The 22,094-nt window shown below is 40.4% G+C and overlaps 1 protein-coding gene across 2 annotated transcripts in view; it reads left to right on the forward strand.

Moving 5' to 3' along the window:
• The first annotated feature begins 721 nt into the window (after positions 1-721).
• The window catches only part of SEMA3A (semaphorin 3A), a 240,247-nt gene continuing 218,874 nt past the window's right edge, over positions 722-22,094 (forward strand). Inside the window, exons 1-2 of one of the 2 annotated variants that reach the window (XM_075558474.1) lie at positions 722-999; positions 1,487-1,663. In XM_075558474.1, coding sequence (XP_075414589.1) covers positions 1,552-1,663 — 112 coding nt within the window. In that variant the 5' untranslated portion in view covers positions 722-999; positions 1,487-1,551. Of the gene's footprint in view, positions 1,000-1,184; positions 1,664-22,094 lie in introns of those variants that run through there. The other variant, XM_075558473.1, reaches the window with a different exon arrangement.

Raw genomic sequence — 22,094 nt, forward strand, 5'->3', positions numbered from 1 at the left:
GGGGGGTGGGGTGGGGGGAGGGAGGCTTGTAGGAGGGTGGGGGTGGGGTGACTAGCAGGAGCTGGGGACTAAAGAAGGGAAAGTTATTTCCTGTCAACTCTATAATCTTCACCACCCCAAATACTATCCTGGGGAAAATTGAGAGAAAAATATGAGAAATTGGAACATCTCCCGAAGCACGCCTGTTTGGGAAGGATCACTACTGATGCTTGCGGGGCTGCCTGCACACTGGCATGTGTCCCGATGACTTAGTAACCCATCCCCACCACGTGAGACGGGGAGCTTGCCTTCCGCTGTGGGTGCTGGACACTCGGCACCGACTTTGGTGGACTTTGTAGTCTCCCCCTGGCTGCTCTCCGAACCAAAATCAGGGAAGCGGCTTTAATTAAGGAGAGGAGATGCATTAACAATGTTCGCCTGAGCATTCCAGAAGCCAGGAACCCATCGCTGTGTTTAAATTCTGAGTATCCTTCTGAGAATCCCCTGTTGTAATTTATAATTCTCAGCGGACCTATATCTGTCTCGAACTGATTGTTGAAATGGGCTTTGCTGGGAATTTCTGCACGGAAAGCGACGCGGGGCGGGCGGGGGCGGGGTGGGGAGGGGGTGGGGGCCAGGGGAAGGGAGGGGAGGGGAGGGGAGGGGAGGGAGGAGGGGTTTGTGGGGAGGAGGGCCGGTCTCTGCCGGGGCCGTGAAACCCTCGGTGGTTAAAGTTAGAGGGGTGCCCCGCACACACGGACAGCACGCCCGGAATGCACCCAGTCAGTAGGCTTATATAATCATAAGCATGCCTTGGAAATGATGTAGGTAGCAGGAGCCAGATTTACAAAGAAAAAAAAAAACCTCACGAAATTGCACCCCCAAATGGCTATAAAACAACGCTCGCCTTGGGAAGTAAATTTATAGCTGCTACGCGCCTTCGGCTGGGCTCGGGCGCGATGGCTTCTGCGGGTGCCGTGTGACGGGAACGCCCGGGGGCGCCCAGCGTCGGCGCGTCCAGTGAGTGCGGGGACCTGTCCGGGGACCGGCGGGCGTCTCCCCCGGCGTGCGTGCGGGGGAAAGTCCGCGCTGCTGGCGCCTCGCTCTCCCTCCCTCTCCCCCCTCCCTCCCTCTCCCTCTCTCCCTCTCCCTCTCCCTCTCTCCCTCTCTCCCTCTCCCTCTCTCCCCGTCTTGCTCCCTTTCATTTTCATCCCGCTCCCCTGGAGCCGGATCAGCTCGGCCGCTGGCGCTCCCAGGAGCTTGGATGAAAGGAAGTGCGTCCGAAGCGCCCCGGCCGCAGCCCGGGATCATTTCCCCCTTCCCCCGCGCACACGCCAGTTGTGCCTCGTTACCCGGTGCCTGGCTCGCTGTGCCTTTTTTTTTTTTGGAGGGTTTGAAGTTTCCGGGCTTCAGTGCCGGCTGCGAGGAGGAGGTGCTGGCGTGGCCGCGAGGGCCCGATGATCCGCATTTATGAATGAAACTCACCCGGATCACCTGTTACCTCCAGTTTGCAGATTGGGGGAACTTCTGCGGCTGCACGACCCCCCAGCGAGGACCGTCCGCGCCCGCAGCATGGGCTGCTTCCCCGGGCTTGCCTGTCTGCTCTGGGGAGTGCTACTCACGGCGAGCGCAAACTCTCCAAACGGGAGGAACAACGTGCCAAGGCTGAAATTATCCTATAAAGGTAAAGCTTTGTTCTCTTGCTCCGGTATTTGGTCAGCTTTGGAATCGGCTCCCCCACCCCACACCCCCTTTTCATTCCAAGAACTCCCTCCCCAGCCCAAACTACCAGACCTTTCCTTTCTTCCTGGGAGACCTTCTGTGATGCGGAGTACCTTTCCTAGGAGGTGATTTACACACCAAATGTAGCAAGGATAAAAATATGCCTCGTGTTTGGTATCTGACAATTTAAATGCAAACAAAGAACATTTAATCCTATTTGCAGAGAAGAAGTCTGCCTGGTGCGCGGTGGTGATCCTTATATGTGATTCTGTCTCAGGTTCTGTTAATTGACCTCACTTGACTTACAGAGAGATTTTTAAAATATGCTCAAGCAAAAAACGGTCTTTTGTGGCTGCGCCTCTCTCACCTCTAATCATGATTATGATAGATTGTTGTATGCTCTGGGTTTTAGACATGAAATGGTTAATCATCATCATGCATATTCAGTTGGTTCAAATCTGACAATCAGATGCTTAACATAAGCAGTAGATCAGGGTTTGCCAAGAGAATATAAACTGGAGAGAGCAGACTAGTTTCTCTACAGTGTGTTATGATTATACAAAAGACAGTGTATTTGGCTAATTGGTGGAAAGCTAAAGCCTTTGAAATATAATGTTACTTAATTCCATATGTACTACAGTGAGAACTGAGGAGACAGCACTGTGGTTGCCTAGCTGGTGGTGTGAAATTCCCCCTTTAAAAGTATAAATTTAAGAAAGGAAAATAAAAGGTATAGCATAGGTTTGCTAATACTTTACTTGGTCAAACTTTACAGTACATGATTGTTAAGGAGCTTTCTTTATAAAGAAAATATTGTTTTGCAATTGTTGAAATATGTCTTACAGATCTATGTGTAAAGTAATGCTAGCATAGATTCCAAAATGACATATAAAACTTTCAGTGGCAGAGAATACTTATGAAATACCAGTGTTATTAACCTGGAGTTGGAGATTAAACTGTTTTAACTCAAGTCGTTTTTACTCGCTAAGGTGTTGATTTCTTATGATTCTCAAATTTCTAGAATGGGGGTGGGGCAGTGGGAAGCTTCCAATTATGCTCCCCTTTTCTAGCCTATAATATGAAAGAAAATCACTGAGTCTTTTTTGTAGGGATGTCCCTCATGTAATAAAATATATTATTTAATTTTCCTATAATCTGGAGCATCTTCTCTAGCCTGAATGAGGATCTCAAATAAGGGGGAGAGATGTGATTTTCACACTTTAAATTAGAAAATTAAACACCTATTCAATGTGTGTGTGGTTAGACTTAATATTTTTTAGGTAAAAATTCATTGAAATGGAAATTATTGTATTTCTTGGAATAATATCTTCTTAAGAATTAAATTAAAAATAGATTTTCCATATCAGCAAGTAGAATGGCAATTTTACTGATTAATGTAAGATGATTACATATCCTCATATGGCACTCATGGAATATTTAATTAAACATCCATTTACATTTCTATTTAGTAACCATTTTTAAGTTATTTTCACAATATATGATAATATAGCATCTGTGTTTTCTTCAGTGTTTGCTTTCTATTTTCACTCTTGACAGGGTGCCATCAGATAATTCTTGGGTTGGTGGTTCATATTCCCCCAGTTTATATTCCTTATGAGTAAGTTTTACCTGTGACTTTTGTTCTTGAAGATCTGCATGGCAATATGGTTTGATTTTAGAACAAGTTTGAGACCAAAAAATGTATTCTAAAAACTACTAGATTTGCAAGTATATGTCTGAGTGCTAAATGAAATGTAAAATCAAGTAACATTTGAGAATTATGCCTTTTTATGCTTCCAAGACAATTTTGATCTGTTGTAATTGGTTACTCCATAGAAGCAGTGATTATTTGTATGTATGAAATAGAAAGTATTGAAGTAGCTCATTGTTGTAGACACATGCTTCAAATCCATCTGATGAAGCAAACTATACATAGGTGTATACATTGATGAAACACGTATATAGATTTAACTTTACCTTTAGAAACTGTCTTTAGCTATGACACCCATTCGACTGTTTCCACGTCCGTGTAAATGCACGTTTCCCCTGTAGCTACATCACAATTCCACGATACACCTGCAGCTTGGCAATCTGGGTAAAACCTGCTGTGAAACAAACAGCAGCCAGACGAATGAAAATCATGGGTCACAACATTTTTCTTCTATCACTGTATTGGCCTGTCACTACCTTTTTGTGTCTTATATGTACACTTGTTTTGCCAAAGCAGTTGCTTGGCAATTAATTGCCAATACTTTGTTTCTTAAAAATAATAAAGATTTTTTTAAAAGCAAAAAAAAAATGTCCAACTACTTTTATTCCCCTCTAGCTAGATGCTAAGCCTTGTTAAAACATCCACTGCCTTGCCATAAAAAAAAAAAATTCCAGCATGATTCATGAAGAGTTAAATCCCCGCCAACCCTAATTTCCCATGGTCACTTGTTTTCCAAGGTCCACCATTAACTCTCTCCTTGCTCAGGTTGCCCAGTGGAAGTTTCAGGTAATCGCTGTGCTTACTGAACACTTGTCATCTTGCCTGGTAGGAGATGAAAGAGATTTGATATGTTAAATGGGAAAGTAGAAAGAAGGAAAGACAAGAAAGCAGCCTTTGTAGGGACTACTCTTGCATATCTACTAAGGTGCCTCTTCACTCTCTAGGAAAAGGGGCCTGAATTGGCATTTTCAGGACCATCTGGAGAAGTGATAATATTAGAAAAGTGGGGTTTGCTGGCTTTCCCTCTGTACCAGCCTGATTTAGACTCCTTGTGGGGGAAGCAAATGTGAGAACTCTGCAAACCTCAGTAGTCACACGCAAATGATCCTTAAGAAGCATTCACACAGAGACTTTTGCTACACGCACATACACACACACGACATACACGTATATATTTGAAAACATACACTGCTTTGAAAGAAGCAAAAAAATAATCTCTTCAAGAGAGTCAACAAGCTAAATTAGTAAATAATTATCCATCTTAACTATCTTAAGAGATTATAACATTGATCCAAGGTAAAGACCCAACCCTCATACCTTTTATTAAGAAATTTTAAATAACTTATTTTTTCTATTATTAGAAGATGTGAATGAGATTGCCTGGCTTAAATGATAAACTCATTATGCTAACTGAAACAGCTTGATTTTTTGCAGGGAGCTTTGTGTAAAATAGGAAAGAGAAGCATTTAAACTAGCTGGCTGTTCACCAGGAAAGTCTTCCCTACGAAGGCGAGGGCCACGGCATTTATTGAACCTTCGGAGTCACATGGCCAGATGAAGAATTGCCTGTGTCTTTGATTTCTACTAAAAACGGAGCCACGTAATGTCCTGGAAAAGCTCATTAGGTTGAGGGATGGAACATTCGTCATTTGTTTAAAACTCAAGACCTAATGTATTTCTTCATGATTGCCAGAGATTTTTCCCCCAAAGCCTTCAATATACCCTACATTCCATGTGGAAGATGATGGCATGGTTTTCTGTTATTTCATGAGTACATTGGAATTTGACTGGATTTTTCAGGAAAAGCAAAGTCACGCAACATATGAAAAAGAAGTATGCTAACCTTTAGCTCTGTGTGTGTATCTTTATGATGAGTGTGCATATTTTATGATTGCGAAGTGTAAACTTCCCAGAGACATGCAGAATCTGAAATAGCTTCAAATTTGCTAAAAATAAGTTATTTCACGTTATATTCCCTTTATAGATAAAAGCAATATAGTAAGTTGGAGGTGGCATGATCTCTTGAGTCCTTTGCAAAGTTTCCCCAAATATCTCAAGTATTTGCATAGTCGTATATGGAGGATGGCATGTGTATTATACTGAAGATATTCTCACATTTATACAGGCCTCACCTTTCAACACAAATGAAACATGTTTCAGAAAGCTCGGGAGTCAAAGGATAACTAAAAATGTACAGAACAAAGAAAATATGTTCTAAATCTCTTGGGGTAACTTCCCCCACCCCCCAATGAAGTCACTCTATATGTGGTAGCAGATCTCTAAATTTACATAGCTTTCTTCTCAAAATCTTTTCACTTAAGAAAATTAGTGTGTGTGTGTGTGTGTTTTCCTGAAATCCTAAATTCAAACACAGAGGAAGACTTCTTCGTCTATTCAAAAAGTATGCCTGGTGAAGTATAATAAAACACTCAGTCACCCATCTCTTGTTCTAGCTCTGCTCCCCTCCAATGTGGACTAGTAGTGAACGTCATCACATGTGGCTTCTCTGCTTTCAGCTGCCCATCAGATTGGCCTTTGAAATAAGAATTCATACAGTGTAGACTTTAGCAAGGAGGAAAAACTGAGACCACAAAGCAATTACATGCAAACCACTAGTCCAACAAATTTTGATAATGGCATTCAATTATTACTATCTTAAACAAATATGAATAATGAAGATAAAAATTTTCCAATTCTAGCTTTATTTCTTAGGTTGGTTTTTCCCTTCCTGTGAGTCATTTTAAAAATTCCTCTACTGTTAGTGATTTGTAATCCTTGGATATTTGAAATCCATTACCATAATAGTCTAGTCTGACCATGATGACCCGATGGGGCAGGTAGAACGTCCTCATACGATTTCCCAGGCTGTACTTTTTTACAGTAGTAGCCTGCTGCAGTATTCTCTCACGAGGCTTCTTGGGCATCTACACAGCCAGCATTTCAGTTTGCAGCCAAGTGCTTTAACCATTGCATCACCTGGGCCCCTAGATATTTACTGAAGTAAATGTGTGGGTAGAACTTTTTTGTCTAATATTTCTTTCTTTAATTTTTTCCTTCGCATATATCATACGTAAATCAAACAACAGAAGTAGCAACTATATTATGATATTTGGTCACTTATATTTAAATTTTATAGCTTAATAATGAATACAATTGAAGAATATTTCCAGAATAAATTCAGGTAGAAGTAATTAGTATGATTGCTTATAAAACCCCAAACCAGCTCACTGCCTGCCAGTTGATTCCTACACCTCAAATCTTGCAGGGCAAAGTAGGACTGCCCGGTGGGTTTCTGAGACTGTAAGTCTTTAGGGGCAGAGATGGTAAGACTTGGTCAAATGTACTTTGTACATGTTGTTCTTTGGACTTGTTGTCAGGACAGACCATTCCCTGGAAAAGGACACAGGACTTGGTAAAGCGGAGGGAAGGTGAAACATGTGTCAGGCTCTGATGAGATTCATTGACACAGGGAATGTAATTACGGGCTCGAATGTAGGAACAGTTGTGAGAATGGCTTCTTTCTATCCCCCCACCCCCACATCCAACTTGCTGCCATCTTGTCCATTCCAGTTCCAACTCATAGTGACCGTCTAGGACAGGGCAGAATTACCCCTTTGAGTCTCGCAGGGACCGTCCCTCTTGATGGCAATAGAAAGAAAGCCTTATCTTTCCCACTGAGGCTGCTGGTGTCAGCCTGCAAAAGACTGACGGGAAAGCACAGCATAGTTATGTTCAGTGTGAATACTGCACCGTATTGTGGATTAAAGTTTGCATCTTGTTTACTTCATGTTTTTGAATAGATACTTTATGTTTTAAAGTAATCAGAAACACTGGTGTGTAAGAAATCTTATAGATGGGTCATTGATTTTTAAAATCAGCAGTCTAGACTGTCCTGCATGACATTTACATTTGAATCGTTCTAAACTCTTTCAGACAGGGAAGACTAATGTCTAATATCATGTGAAAAGTCATATTATAACACAGATCATTATAAATTAATTAAATGAGATATTAATCTGATTAAACCTACCAGAAAAAATCCTTGAAAAAGTATTCTTTTTTTATGATTGTTTTCCAAAATGTACAAAACGCATAATAATATCCAAATAAGTTTAGTTCATGCTGTTTATCCATCTTGAAAACTTAATTGGGAAAAAGTATGCATATTGGGATGGATTTTACCCCTTATCCTTCTGAGGTGCCACTTACAGGAATCTTCGCCATGTGCAGTTCTGGGCTTTCACTAATAGGTGGCACTAGCAATTTGTGACAGCTCTCTCCTTAGTTGGGAACCGGGCAGGCTGCTAAGATAAATACACAGGGTAATGCAAGAAGGCCAAGTTTGGAAAGACTGGCACAGGAGTTATGAGATGTAACATTCAAAGAGACACACATTAGCTAGAATGGAACTTCCTAAAGGCCTTGATGTACTCTTGGCATCACTCTTGATACGTTTCAACTCTGGAAATGTAGTCAGTTACTTGTTTAAAGAAAATGAACCGGCATTTGAGTGTGAAATTATTCTGTAGAGTGTCAAGCAAAGTAATACAATTATGTAAGTGCTTATTATATGAGATGCCTACACGTGTGTACATTATGCAGATACATGCAAGTACAAATGTAAATACGTAAATTGGAGGCTAGATGGTGCAACTAGTTATGCACTCCATTACCAGGTGAAAGGATAGTGCTTCGAACCCACTTAGAGGCACCTAGGAAACAGACTTTGTGGTTGGCTTTCAAAAGATCACCTTGAAGACCATATGTGGTTCTACTCTTCAAATAGGGGGCTGTTGCCTGTTGGAAATGATTTACTGGCACCTAGTAGCAGCAATATGTGCTAGCCCCCCCTTTTCCCTCCCCCCCCCCACCCGCCAATTAGGACTGACAGTTTGCGTTTACAGTAGTACAAAATCAATTATGCAGCTATTTCAGTTTAACCTGACTTCTTTCCTCCCAGGACCAGGAGCTGCTGGTCAACAGAGCCAACCTCTTTGAGGCCCACAGATGACATTTCAGGTTCCTAGAAGACCCCTTATGGGATCCCCTTCACCACAGTGGTCATCCCTGCAGGTCCTCATGCTAAATTGGGAGTGAGATGGATTCTGCGGGACTCCTTCTGAAAAGGCCAGGAGTAGCCAAAGGGAGGAGGTGGGGGCAGAGGGAATTTCAGCTATTGCTCCCCTAGACTCCAGCACCCTGGAAGGACCAAGTCCCTCAGCTTGGAGGATACTGGTGTAATCTGAACCCTGGGAACCCCCAGCAGAGGCTGGGTAAGCTCACCTCCACAGTGGCCTGCAGCTGTATGCCCCCCTCCTTGTAATCCTGACTCCTAGTCACATTCTAGGACCAGCAGCGGGATCCTCCCTGGCCTGCTGGGCGGCAACAGGCAGCGGGGGCTGTGGAAGGATTGACTGATGGGCAGCAAGTGTAAAGATTGTCTTCAACTGCAGCCACCCGGGTTCGTGCAGCCCGGGACTGCCAATGGTGCCTCTAGTCCAGATGCCAGGCCTCGGGTCTGCACAAGTGCCGGCTCCATGGACAGGTCAGAGCACGGTCGGGGGGGCTGGGCTCCAGGGTACTCCTCCTTCTTGTGGGATAATGCTGATTTTGCCTAATAACCTGGTCTTTGAAACCGAACCATATTGATAAGGAAGGAGTGGGCCGGGCGGCTTCTAATACTTGTGAAAAAAATTCCACTATCTTTAATTTTCTATGAACCTTTTGAAGTTTATACACATTTCAAAATATATGTATATATTTCAAAACATCCCACAAGTCTTGTCATTCGGTAGATTTTGAGCACAGAAACTCAATAGAACATAGGAACACTGCTCCACGAGGGTTTAAAGGTTGTAATTTTCGTCTGTATGGAAGCAGAGGGCCACATCTTTGTCCCTTAGAACAATTAGAAATACTGACCCTTCAGCTAGGTGCTGAATGCTTAATCAGTACGCCACTGTCTCTCTTCACACACACACACACACACACACACACACACACACACACACACACACGTAAGTAGAAAATTATTGCGACTAGGGTTCCAGTTCTAATAGACCCAGGTTTATTTCAATCAAGACATGTTCAAACATGTTTCTGCAGCCACAGGATGGTTGCAGACAAATTCTCACATTAATGCTCCCATTGAATCTCATTGTGGTGCCTTCAAAACAGGTCCAATAGAAATACTGCCTTCTGAGGAGATTTGCCGGGCAAAGTCTTTTTATGTTTCCCAAGGAGTAATCTTGACAGATTTTCTCAAAGGACACAGAATGGCCATGGCCACTTATTATGGAAAAACGTCGAGCAAACTGAAACTACATTGGTGAGCAAAGGGTCAAGATAGTTGTGCTCCAGAATTGTTTTCCATCCAGACAGCACACCTGCTCATTCGCTGACTGTAGCAAGGATTATTGTATCTGAACTTTGCGGAGAAACTACACCCCATCCAATCTACAGCCCCAATCTTGCTCCCTCAGACCCGCCTCCCAATTCAAAGTGTATTGAAAAGGAGTATGATTTAGTCCTTCAGGACGCCACCAGCGCAGTTTCGACGTGGTGTAAATTAAAGCGGGCCGCATTCTTCAGGAAAGAATATAGAGATGGAAACAGCACCTTCAAAAGTCCATGGACCCAGGGAGACTATGTGGAGAAGCAATAACTTCATGCTTTTGTTTTGATTTTGATATTTTGGTTTATCAAAGATTTCTATGAATTTTCAGCAATACATTTTGACCTAGCTTCATTTGTTTGTACATATAGGAAGAGGCTTCAAAAAGTTCAAGGAAAACTTTCTGTATCTTTGAACTTTTGAAGCTTATATTCATATATACAAATACATATATTTTATATCTGTCTATCTATCTATCTATCTATCTATCTATCTATCTATCTATCTATAGAGGAATTGTTCAAGCCTTAGTAATAAAACACCAACTCATAAAAGAAATATGACATCCAGTCTCATCATAATTTCTTATCATTTTTTATAATTGATTGTTGTTAGGGGCTAATTCATTATTTCCACCTCATGGATAACCTAGGTACGACAGAACAAAACACTGCCCAGTCCTAGCCATTCTCAAATTGTTCTTATATTAGAGCTCATGGGTGTCAGTCTATCTTGTGGAGGCTCTCCTTTTACACTGGCCCTTTGCTTTACCAAGCATGACGTCCTTTTCCAGGGACTGGCCTTTCCTCATGACACAGTCAAAGTACTGGGGAAGAAGTCTATCAATAGGTATTAGTCGGCTTTGACTAGAGAAGCAAAGCTCAGGACACTCATACGTGTATAAGAAATAATTTCATATAAAAGAGCAATTGTATATTGAGAAAACATTCCTGCCCAGTCCAGATCAAGTCCATAAGTCTGATATTAGTCCATACGTCCAATACCGGTCTGTAAAGACCTCTTCAGACTCACACAACACATGCAATGACACCGAATGCAAGAAGATCACAGTCCAGTGGGTGGAAGGTCTTGCGGATCCAGTGGCTGTGGTAGAAGCATCTCAGTGCTGGGGTAGGTCGCCACCTGGCTCCTCCAGCTTCAGGACTCTGGCTCCATTAGGGTAGCTTCATCTGGCTCGTCATCAGGAATGTGAAGCAGAGAGAGTATGTGTCCCACCTCTAAGGAGGAAGACAGGAGTTCGCAGAATCCTATGGAGAAGGTCATGCCCAGACAGAGGCATGGTTGGCTATGACCTGATTAACAGGTTAGACTATACCCCTTTGCTCAAGTTGAGAGGAAATTATGTAATTTCCACACTGTCCTTGTCTCTAAGAAGTATTCTAGCTCTACTTCTTCCAAGACCGATTTATTTGTTCTTTTGGCAGTCCGTGGTAATTTCAATGTTCTTTACCAGTACCATATTTACAGGAAATGGATTCTTCTTTATTCAGTGTCCAACCTTCACATGCATATGACGCTATTGAAAATACCATGGCTTAGGTGCACCTTAGTCCCCAAAGAAATGTCCTTGCATTTCAATACTTTCAAGAGGCCTTATGAAGCAGATTTACCCAATGCAATGCATCCTTTGATCTTTTCACTGCTGCTTCCATGAGCACGGTTGTGAATCTAAGCAAGGCGAGATCCTTGACAGCTTCAATCTTTTCTCCTTTTACCTACTGCTCCTGGTTGTGAGGACTTAGGTTTTCTTCACATTGAGTTGTAATCCATATTGAAGGCTACATTCTTTGATCTTCATCAGCAAGTGCTTCAAGTCCTCCTCACGTACAGCATATCATCTTACAGATGTCCATCTGCATGTCACAGGTTGTTAATACACCTTTCTCTCCTCCCGACGCTGCATTCTTCACCATACAATCCAGTTTGGAGAAAAGCTAATTAATAACATAAATGGATGCGTGGAATGTTTCATGTGTTGAAATTTTAAAAGTATGATACATTTTTGTAATTTGTTTAAAATTATCATAATTAAACACATGGAAAGTCAATAAATTATATCAGAAACCAGTAAGCTGGGTGATAAACATCAGTATATTTTTAAATAATAACAAATCTGGATTCTACCAAAGCTGGGTAAAAAATGTATAGTTTTTAGTTGAATTGGGAAATGATGGTAAGCAGAAAGTAAAATATTGTCGATAAATAGAACTTATATTTGGTCCTTGTGATAAAATTTAAAAGGGCTATAAATCCAGGGAGTCTTATCAGAGTGATTCATTAAACCTGCACTTCCAGGTTTCCTTTGCTTTGAGAAATATGGCATGGAAAACAATGTTGACCAAACCATACAATAACTTAATTTGTTGCCGCAATCATACACATATCTTTAGATAAAATTTAATATCACCCATTTGAGTCATCCGCAAACTAAATGAAGCTTTGTTCTATTGAATGTATCCATTGGACTCTTTAGTCTGTAAAACTACTTAAGTGAGCCATGTATGCTCGGCCACACTGTCATGTCTTCAAGGGCACGTCTGCATTATGATTCATCTTCATAATCTTGATGGTTAGCAGGTTCACTCCCTGTTGACTGATTTAATGCCTCATTTGACACAATTGGTTTTTAAAGCCTCAAATAGCTGGTATTGGCACCAAAATAATGCCAAATTATACTAAATGAAGTCACTGTAAGTAAAGTGTGCGTTCTAAGAGGGAGTAAATGGAATGCCAACTTCTAGCATACACATTCCGGAGAGCACCGAAGATGTGAGGGCAATGGTGTTCCCCACAAACAATGCCACCTTCTGAGGGAGCCCATCCTCAGACTGAGCGTAGAAAGTATCATGGCCATATATGTTTGATTGCAGGGAAGAGAGATCAGGTAACAAAACATACAAGACTCTTGGTACCACCTTGAAGAGTTTGCTTAATTCAAATGAAAGAATAACTCTATTAATCATACCATTCTCTTAGCATGTTTCATGGAACACAGCCCGGACAGAGGCTATTTTGAAAACTAAGCACTGACTGACCATGAAGAAAAACGTTTCAATCTTAATCTTGTTTTTATCTAAATATTTAAATTGGTCCTACCAACCAAAGTTGAAAGTATAAAGTAATTTTTAATACCAGTATTTTAATTCAGATTAAAGGAAGGATATATATTAGATATTTAATAATATATATTTCTATAAGTATTCATACACACACTTTGGGATTGAACCTAAATTGTACATATTTTTCCTTTTGGCGATTTGCTGAATTGAGCATTTTGCAACTCTGTGAGTTGTCTCCCCTCGCCCCCTCAGCAGGATCATTGCACTTCAAAACCAGCCTCATTCCGACCACTCCATCCAGAGGGACTCACTTTCTCAGGGTCACAGAGGAGACTGGCAATAACCACCAGAAGGTTTGCTGAAGTGGAAATAGGCAAAGATATATGTGGAGTTGTTTGTTTAAAATCCGAATCTCATGTATTTCAGGGCCTAGGTGAGAATAATACACAAATAACACTTATGGATCTATTGATATTTAAAATATAACCTAATTTGAAATGCTTTGTTTTGTATTCGTGAACAAATATGTTTGTATCAGCACGAGCCAGGAAAGCACATCATCAGGAAGGACAGTACGGCAGTGACAGCAGAACTATATGTTTTTAAATAAGTGTCAACCTTTTTAAATTTTTACATTCAATTTTGAAATTTGTACAGCATGAACTCTGCTCTCCTGAAATCATCTTTATGAATGAGTTTAAATAAATCTCGATTTCCATGAGGTGTACATACTTATATTGCTATCACTAGTAAGTCTGTCTGCCTTATTTCCCATGTGTATGACATACTTACGCACACATTGGCCATGTTCCCTACACACAGAAAAATATGTCTTTTGGGCTTACTATTACATATATTTGAGATGCTAATTAAAAACACAAAACATCAGTAAGTAAGAAGGATATTTCACTATAGCTTTAGTGGCTTACCATATGACCTAATAGATTCTAGATGAATCCTTTAATACAGACGGACTTTGGAGACAGGTAGTATCACATCATGTAAAACTACAAGGGGCTTTAAAGAGGGCAAAGAGACTTGAGCAGTGAAACATTAGAGGAATGTAGTAAGGAAAGAAAATTAGGGAGGAATGGTAATCACCGCTATTGTAAGTGGATTTTTTTCTTTTAAGGATAACTATCATCCCCACCCCCACCCAATCTTGTGACTCTGGGGCTCAGCTCAAGGGGAGTCCCTCTGGGACATGGGGTTGCAGTGAATGGAATGGTGTGACCCTTGGCTGGGCATGTCCACACAGTAGGGGATGCTGGGTCCCTCTAGGGTTTCCTGTATGGGCTCCAATAAATTTCTTCCCTTTTGCTTAAAATAATAATAAATAATAATAAATAATAATAATAATAGCTCCCATTTAAAAACTAATGGTATTAATTTAACAACTACATCTGTATAATGATATAGCGACATAATCTTTACTTGAATTCCATTATAACATGGAATCGAATCGTTTAATGCTGTGGCATGTATGTAAGGTGGGATCCTGGTTTAGTTTGTAGTTGTGTAGGGTTGATTGAAGAGGATCAGAGTGATAAGTGGCACAAACGTGTAAAATCTTTTTCATGGTGGACACTTGAGATAATCCATCTTGCCTTCGGAATTTGACGATAAAATACATGCGTTGGGCTTACTTCTAGCTAAATATAAGAGAAAGGGTGGTTGAGTTTGTATAACCAGTATGTAAAATGCTGTTTTAATAGATCCTTGAGATTATGAAATTCTGTGTTCTGGTTTATACTAGCAGTTTCTACTTCTACCTCTTCTTTATTTTAATTCCTTGAACCAATTCACTAACAATTCCTATTTCATGGATCCTTTTTTTCTTTCTTTCTTAATTTAATATTTATTGGGCTGCTAACCCCAACGTCAGCAGTTCAAAACTACCAGCAGATCCTCAGGAGAGAGGAGGCTTTCTACTCCTGTAAAGATTTACAGTTTGGGAAAGCCATAGGGGCAGTTCTACCCTGTCCTTTTGGGTCCCTCTGGGTCAGAATTGACTTGATGGTACTACGTTTTTTGTTTGTTTTGCGTTTGTGGTCTCAATTGGACTTGAGGATTAAATGTGTCTTCTTAAATGTATTTCCCTGTTATAGACCTTATAATTCTAAATAGAAAGTCATGATATGATGTTTTATTGCATTTTCAGTAAAGGTTTGCACAACAGTTAAGATTCATATTCAAACTTCTACACAAAATTGTTTAGTGACCTTGTATATATTCTCTACACTAATATTTCTGCTCAGCTTATTCTTTTTCATTTACTTAGTTTTCCTGTCCTCTTACAATCTTATCTCTGTTTCAAAGTCATTGTCAACTGCTAGAGATGGTTTTTTAAAGGAATAGAGAGCACTCCTTGGTGATAGTCTTTACCTTGTGAGCTCCGGTGTTACTGAGCTAACAGGTGACCCCAGGGGCTCATTTGGTTCTGGATCTAGAGCACTCCCGGGTACTCAGCGGAGGGAGTTCTCCAGTCTCAGCCAGTCCAGTAGATCTTTCTCTCTCTTTTGTGCTGTTGTTTTATTTTTTATTTTAAGTAATAGAGTTTCTGAACCTCATTGTTTTCTCATTCAAGTGAAAACAAAATAACACAAAAAACCTGAAAACTCACTACCCTCAAGTTAATGTCAGCTCATAATGACCCTATAGGACAGGGTTGAACTGCCCATATTGGGTTTTGAATTCAGTATAAAATGTGACCTACCTAGTTTATTATGAAGATTTATAAACATGTATTATTGGAATCATTAATGTAAGAAATATCATTTAAACATACAGAACAGTTTAGAGCTTTTAAAAAAGAGGTACATTTTAAAAAATTACTATATATTTTATTATTAAATACCTTTGGGGGGAGTTCTTACATCTCATCACAATCCATACATGCATCCATTGTGTCAAGTGCATTTGTACATATATTGCCATCACCATTTTCAAAGCATTTTATTTCTATTTGAGCCCTGGAGATCAGCTCATTTCCCCCCTCTTTCCCTTCCCCACCCTTCTTCTCTCTTGAACCCTTGATAAATTATAGATTATTATTTTCTTATCTTACATTGTCCTCTGTCACCCTTCACTTACTTTTCTATTGTTCGTACCCCTAGGAAGTGGTTATATGTTATCCTTGTGATTGATTCTCTCTTTCTCCCCTCACCTACCCCTAATCCTCCTGGTATCTGTACTCTCAATGTTGGTCCGGAGGGGTTTATCTATCCTGGATTCCCTGTGTTGTGGGCTCTTATCTGTAGCAGTGTGTGTGTTCTGGTCTAGTCCAATCTGTGAGGTAGAATTGAGGTCATGGCAGTGCGGGCAGTGGGGAAGCATTAAAGAACTAGAGGAAAGTTGTATGTTTCATTGGTGCTACACTGCATACTGACTGCTCATCTCTCCCTTGTGACCCTTCTATAAGGGGATGTCCAACTGTCTACAAATGGGCTTTAGGTCTCCACTCCCGCCCCCCAGCCCCCATCCCCATTCACATTGGATATGATTTTGTTCTGGGTCTTAGGTGCCTGATACCTTATCCCATCAACACCTCATGATCACACAGACTGGTGTGCTTCTTCCATGTGGGCTTTATTGCTTCTCAGCTAGATGGCTGCTTGTTTACCTTCAAGCCTTTAAGAACCCAGATGCTATATCTTTTGATAGCAGGGCACCATCAGCATTCTTCATCACATGTGCTTATGCACCCATTTTGTCTTCAGTGATGTGTCGGGAAGGTGAGCATCACAGAATGCCGGATGATTAGAACAAAGTGTTCTTGTGTTGAGGCCCAATATCCATTCACTTATCTTAATACTTAACATATAGGTATAAGTACATAGATCTATTTCCCTATCATTATACATAAATATATTTGTGTAAAGTTACATTTTTAACAGAGGTTATCAGATTAAAACTTGCCTGTAAATGGTGAGGAAATGGCAGGGGGCCACATCTGGCTTCAGCAGGGAGAGGGAGAAGCCACCTCCACAATAGCTCCACATCTGGGAGTGGGGAGGGGGCACACACACACACACACACACACACACACACACACACACACACACACAAAATAGCTCCACATCAATTGCCACAAGGTAGGAATCCACCTTCTATTCTTCTTTCACCCTGATTTGCATGCAGTACTGTTTCCAGAAATGAGTCCACCCCATGTGAAAGTACAGACAAACTGGACATCGTTATCATTTGGTGTGCATTTCACCAACTGCAGTGCCATTTAAGATTGGGATATCTGCTGGGGAAAAATGTACTTCCCGTGAAAATGTTCTAAGGTTTAGGACAGAGCCTTCCTTTTGCACCTCTGGCCAGGAATCACACGCATATTTTACACCAGGACTCTCACAGCTTGAGCAAAACCAATCCTCAAGGGTAACCATATTTGTTTGTTTGTTTTACTTGGCTAGCTGGCAGATGAATTTATTCATTTTTCTCTGAGGCTGGGCTGCAGGGGTTTACTCCTCGGCATTTGAGTCTAACTCGATGAAATTGGAAGCTGAAGCACAGCCACTCCCTCTAAGGCCCAAGTTCCCTATTAGACTTTCGCCCATTGGCCTGGAGCCATGGAGTTTCTTTCTTTCTGTGTGTTCTTTAAGTTCAATAGCGTTTCAGACTGCCTTTGCTTCCTGAGATGCCCATTCAGAAGAGGATTAGGGTTCCCTTCGCATACTCCTTAGGAGAGCAGACATCCCTGTCAGCATGCAAACTCCTGATCCAGACAGTTCCTCCAGAAGATCTCTAACGTAGCAACACAATGAGACCAAGTGATTGAAAAATAGTTTCTTTCTAGCAACCATGAAATCACTTAGCGAGGCAGGGTTAGTGTCTGTTTAATCCACTCAGACCTAAATGAGTCCATATATGATTGACTTCTCACTTTAATTCTCAACTTGGGGAAAACATGCGCTTTAATACAGGGTTTCTGCTCAGAATATACACACCACCATGCTACTTTTGGAAGAATTTGTCTGGAGAAGACAGCATATACAAAAGTAACACTGATTTACTCCTTTGAATTAACTCTACCTAGACGGCACTGCTCTCCGGAGTTATTTCTTAACACAGAGCGTAGCCTCCAGTGCTGAACTGCGCCACATGTACTACAGGCCACCTTCACGCAACTGGATGTGTCTGTGTCCTTCTACACAAGTGAGATTTATCGATTGAGATAATGTCTAAATGTTTCTAGTGTTACCCATATAGACCACCTCCTCTAGTGCCCTTTACGAATCCCACAATAATAAAATTTTACAAAAGCAGAGTATGTGAAATGTAAACACATATTCCAGTAACGCACATATATTTGATCATATACATTATTCATATTTAAGTTTATTGAATCGTAAGCAGTGCTGTATTTAGGGCATTCAAGTTTCTACCTATTGACATATTGATGAATATTATCTTCATGTCGATGCAGGCAAACGTTTCACAAGGAAAAGGGGAATATAAGCCTCCTCCAGAAGGCATCGCATGGGCTCTAGAACATTCTAGTCGTGAGCATTCGGAGATCACTGGACTTTTTAGCCTTAGGTGTCTCTTACCTGATGGAGGAGCTCTGTCTTCCAAAGGGCTACCGAGCTAATGAGATGCACATACGTGCCGCATGACAAGCCAAAGTCTGGCTACTGTCTGGTGGCTGGCAGCAGATGCCAGTGGCTCAGCTGCATACATTCTTGTTTTGGAAGGGCAGAGGGCAATGGGGGGCTTATGACGAAGACTTCTTCAGGAAATGAAAACGGCATTTTTTGTGAGAAAGAGGACAGAGAATTTGTGAGGATGGATTCTCCTCCCCACCTCCCCGTCACAACAAAGTACTTGCTCATTCATTAAGGGTAGCTAAGGCCGTCCTGTAAGTATTTCACTGAGAAACCTTACCTCCGTCCTACTATAGCCTCTTCAAGCTTCCTTTTGTTCCCTGGACTCAAAGACCATTAAAAAGAACATGATTTTAATCCCTTGAGCATTCCTAAACTGCTCTTCTCAAAACGTGGTGTAAACCCAGGAGCACAGAAGCTTGGGAGTAATATTTAGAGAAGGGAGATGCATAGTTAGTGCATGGTACTAGAAAATATTCAATAATGTCAGTTCCTTGAGGCAGGTTAATATTTTCTCAGGTCATTTGTTAAATTGTTTTATCGCCTACTAGCAAATATGTATCCTGGATTGTGGATAATCTACCATAAATTCTATAAAAGGCTGGTGCTGATAGAAAAAGTATATATATTCATATCTGAATTTTAAATGTCAGGTATGGAAGAATAATAAGACATTGATAGAAAACGTTCAGAATTATTGGAACCTTCAGTTTCATGTTTTATAATTTATATGAATTCATTTTTATTTCAATATTTATATACTGAGGGGGCTTCGTAAGTGGTTCAAGTACATAACTGATGAGAACGCTACTTTGTGGCGTATTAGACCTCCCCATCCTACATAGGAAAAGCTAAATGCCGTGACTGGGACCCCGCTCCCGGGCAGCGAGTGAGGTTGCTGAAAGCCAGATGAAAGAAGACCTGATTCTTAGGTCCTCTGGCCCCAAACCCTTAGTGACCCGAGCTGAACAAGAAAGCACCTGTTTCGTAAGGAAAGCTTGACTACATCTCACAGACTATAAATTCCAATTGTGTTTTCAACATGCACCAAAGTAAGCCATTTAAAGTTTGGTAAAATGACCAGGAAATGACTAGTTTTATTTGCTCCTGTACTTAAAGCATATCCTCTCGAAATGCGTCATGGTTACCTTGAATATTGTTCTGTAATGACTTGGTCCATGAAGACACACATCCTTGAGGACAACTTAAGGACTATTGAATCCACATAGGAGTTAGCACACTGTTCCTATTTAATGTGTCCCCGAGCCTGAACGAAACATTGTAGATAAAATGTCTGTGCCTTTCTGAGAAGTTCTATGAACCACCTGTGGTTACAAATAACCCATTTCCAGGAAAAAGGATATTCAGTCACTCAAGAAAATAAACTTGCAGACTGCAGCTAGTAGATAGAATGAAGAGCACGTTGAGAGCAAATTAAAGGGGCCTCTGTCTAGAAGACACTTGGAAGTCAGACTGCGAAATCTAGACGCTGCTGGAAAGGGAGGCGACTCTCACTGCCGTCGGATGGTAAAGGATTTTTTTTGGAAGAAAAAGTATTTTGGAAATCATTTTAAGTACCAGCATGAATACATTTCTGAGGTACTCTAGACAAAGATGAATTTTATTTCATTGTGGCTTTAGCCATATTACAATGCTCATAAACTATTTTACCTTATGCCAGACATGTGGAAGTAATCAGGATATGTAAATGATATGTGAAGGTGAGGTATAGTTTTAGCTTAAAAACTTAGGCTGTCTGTGGTTGTAAATTATAGCCACATCACAAAGAGAAACTTGCCTGTTAGAAGTCACAGAAATGTAAAAATAATCAGCGACGAATTTCAAAAACTTTCTTAGTAAAGACCAATGCATATGAAATAGAGTGCTACATTGTGTTCTTACATTTTTTCTAAGGACACAGTATTTGAAGGCAAATATTTTCCCCCTTAAGTAATTGTTTGAATGTAAGTAGCTGTAGTTACACAATCTTGCACCACTTTAAGGCTGAAAACCATTTTTGCTAAGACTGAACACAGCTCTCCTTTATTAAAATAATGATTTTGTCCTTTAGCATGTAAAATTGTTTTACCAATAATAAGCTGGTTCTGCTTATAGATTTGTTTCATGCATTTCATATGTTTGGAAAACATAAAACTGAATAAAATCTTCTTGAAAAGGAAATAGGTACAATAAAAAATAAATGTTTACCTTTCTTGAAATTCAAAAAATGCAAAGCTTAGCCTCAAAATATTGGTGTCATACCTTTTTACCAGGGAGGGGGGAGGGAATAAAGAGAAGCCGATCCCAGGGGATCAATAGAAACTGTCTAGAAAGGAAGGGTGGCAACATATGTACAAACATGCTTGATAGAACTCATCTAGGGATTATAATAAGAGTTGTAAGAGCCCCCAATAAATGACCATTAAATAAAAATTAAAAATATACATATTTTACCATGCTGTATATAAGTTCACATAGTGAAATAACACATTCGTCATAGCATTCACTAAAAATAAACAAAAACAAATGATTAAAGTAGCGCTAATTTGACCTCTGAAGTAACCAAGAAGTGTGTGTGTATTACTGTCACAAGGCACAGAGCTAGCAGTTCCAAGACTTAAAAGAAAGAGTTCCCAACACCTTAACTCGACAAGCTGCCTGTCGTTCAATAGGCATATTTGGTCTAGCGTTCACGTAAGACAGAGAAGGAGTGAAAGGTACAGTACCTGTGTGGAAGGATCTAATTTTCTAGACCTTTCCTACCCAAGCAGGCACTATCAAGTTGATGCCAACTCATTATTCTCATGTTAGAGTCAGGTTGTGCCTCTTCATGTTTTCAAGATATTTTTCCACTAGCCAATTACCTGTGCTTTCTTCTGAAGCATCATTCATCATCCTAGAATCCCCCTCTCTTCATTTGCTAGTCAAGAGCAATACTGGTGTGCACTCCTATATTTTAAAAAAATTATAAAAATTCCAAAAATAGAATAATTTATTTCCAGCTGATATTTGAAGTTTATTTTATACAACAGTAGTGGAAGAAGGTGAGAAGTAAAAAACTGAATAGCAGAAACAGAGCTCCAAGCAGAGAGCGTTGACTCAAGACACTGACTGTGAAAAGACGTAGCAGATAGAAAAAGGATAGTTCTTGAATTCAGGTGACCTCTGGAGCACACACAAATGTGTGAGTGTGTGTGTGTGAGTGTGTGTGTGTGAGTGCGTGTGTCTGTGAGAGTGTGTGTGTGAGTATGTGTGTGTGAGTGTGTGTGTGTGAGTGTGTGTGTGTGTGTGTGAGTGTGTGTGTGTGTGTGAGTGTGTGTGTGAGTGTGTGTGAGTGTGTGTGTGTGTGTCTGTGTGTTGTTATAGTTTGGTCAAGTAATTGTGATTATTTTTTGTTTTGTTTTATTTTATTGATTATTCTTTTTCTCATTCAGAAAATGTCTTTAAATAAAAATATAAAATATTTCAAATTATTACTAAGAATAATTGTACGGAGATCATTATAGTACTCATTAAGAATAAAAATATATACAGGAATAATTCTGTTCTCAATGATCTTACACTAGCAAATTAGTTTCATCATTCACATATGTAGT

The sequence above is a fragment of the Tenrec ecaudatus genome, chromosome 9, assembly GCF_050624435.1.
Source record: "Tenrec ecaudatus isolate mTenEca1 chromosome 9, mTenEca1.hap1, whole genome shotgun sequence".
Taxonomy (NCBI): Eukaryota; Metazoa; Chordata; class Mammalia; order Afrosoricida; family Tenrecidae; genus Tenrec; species Tenrec ecaudatus.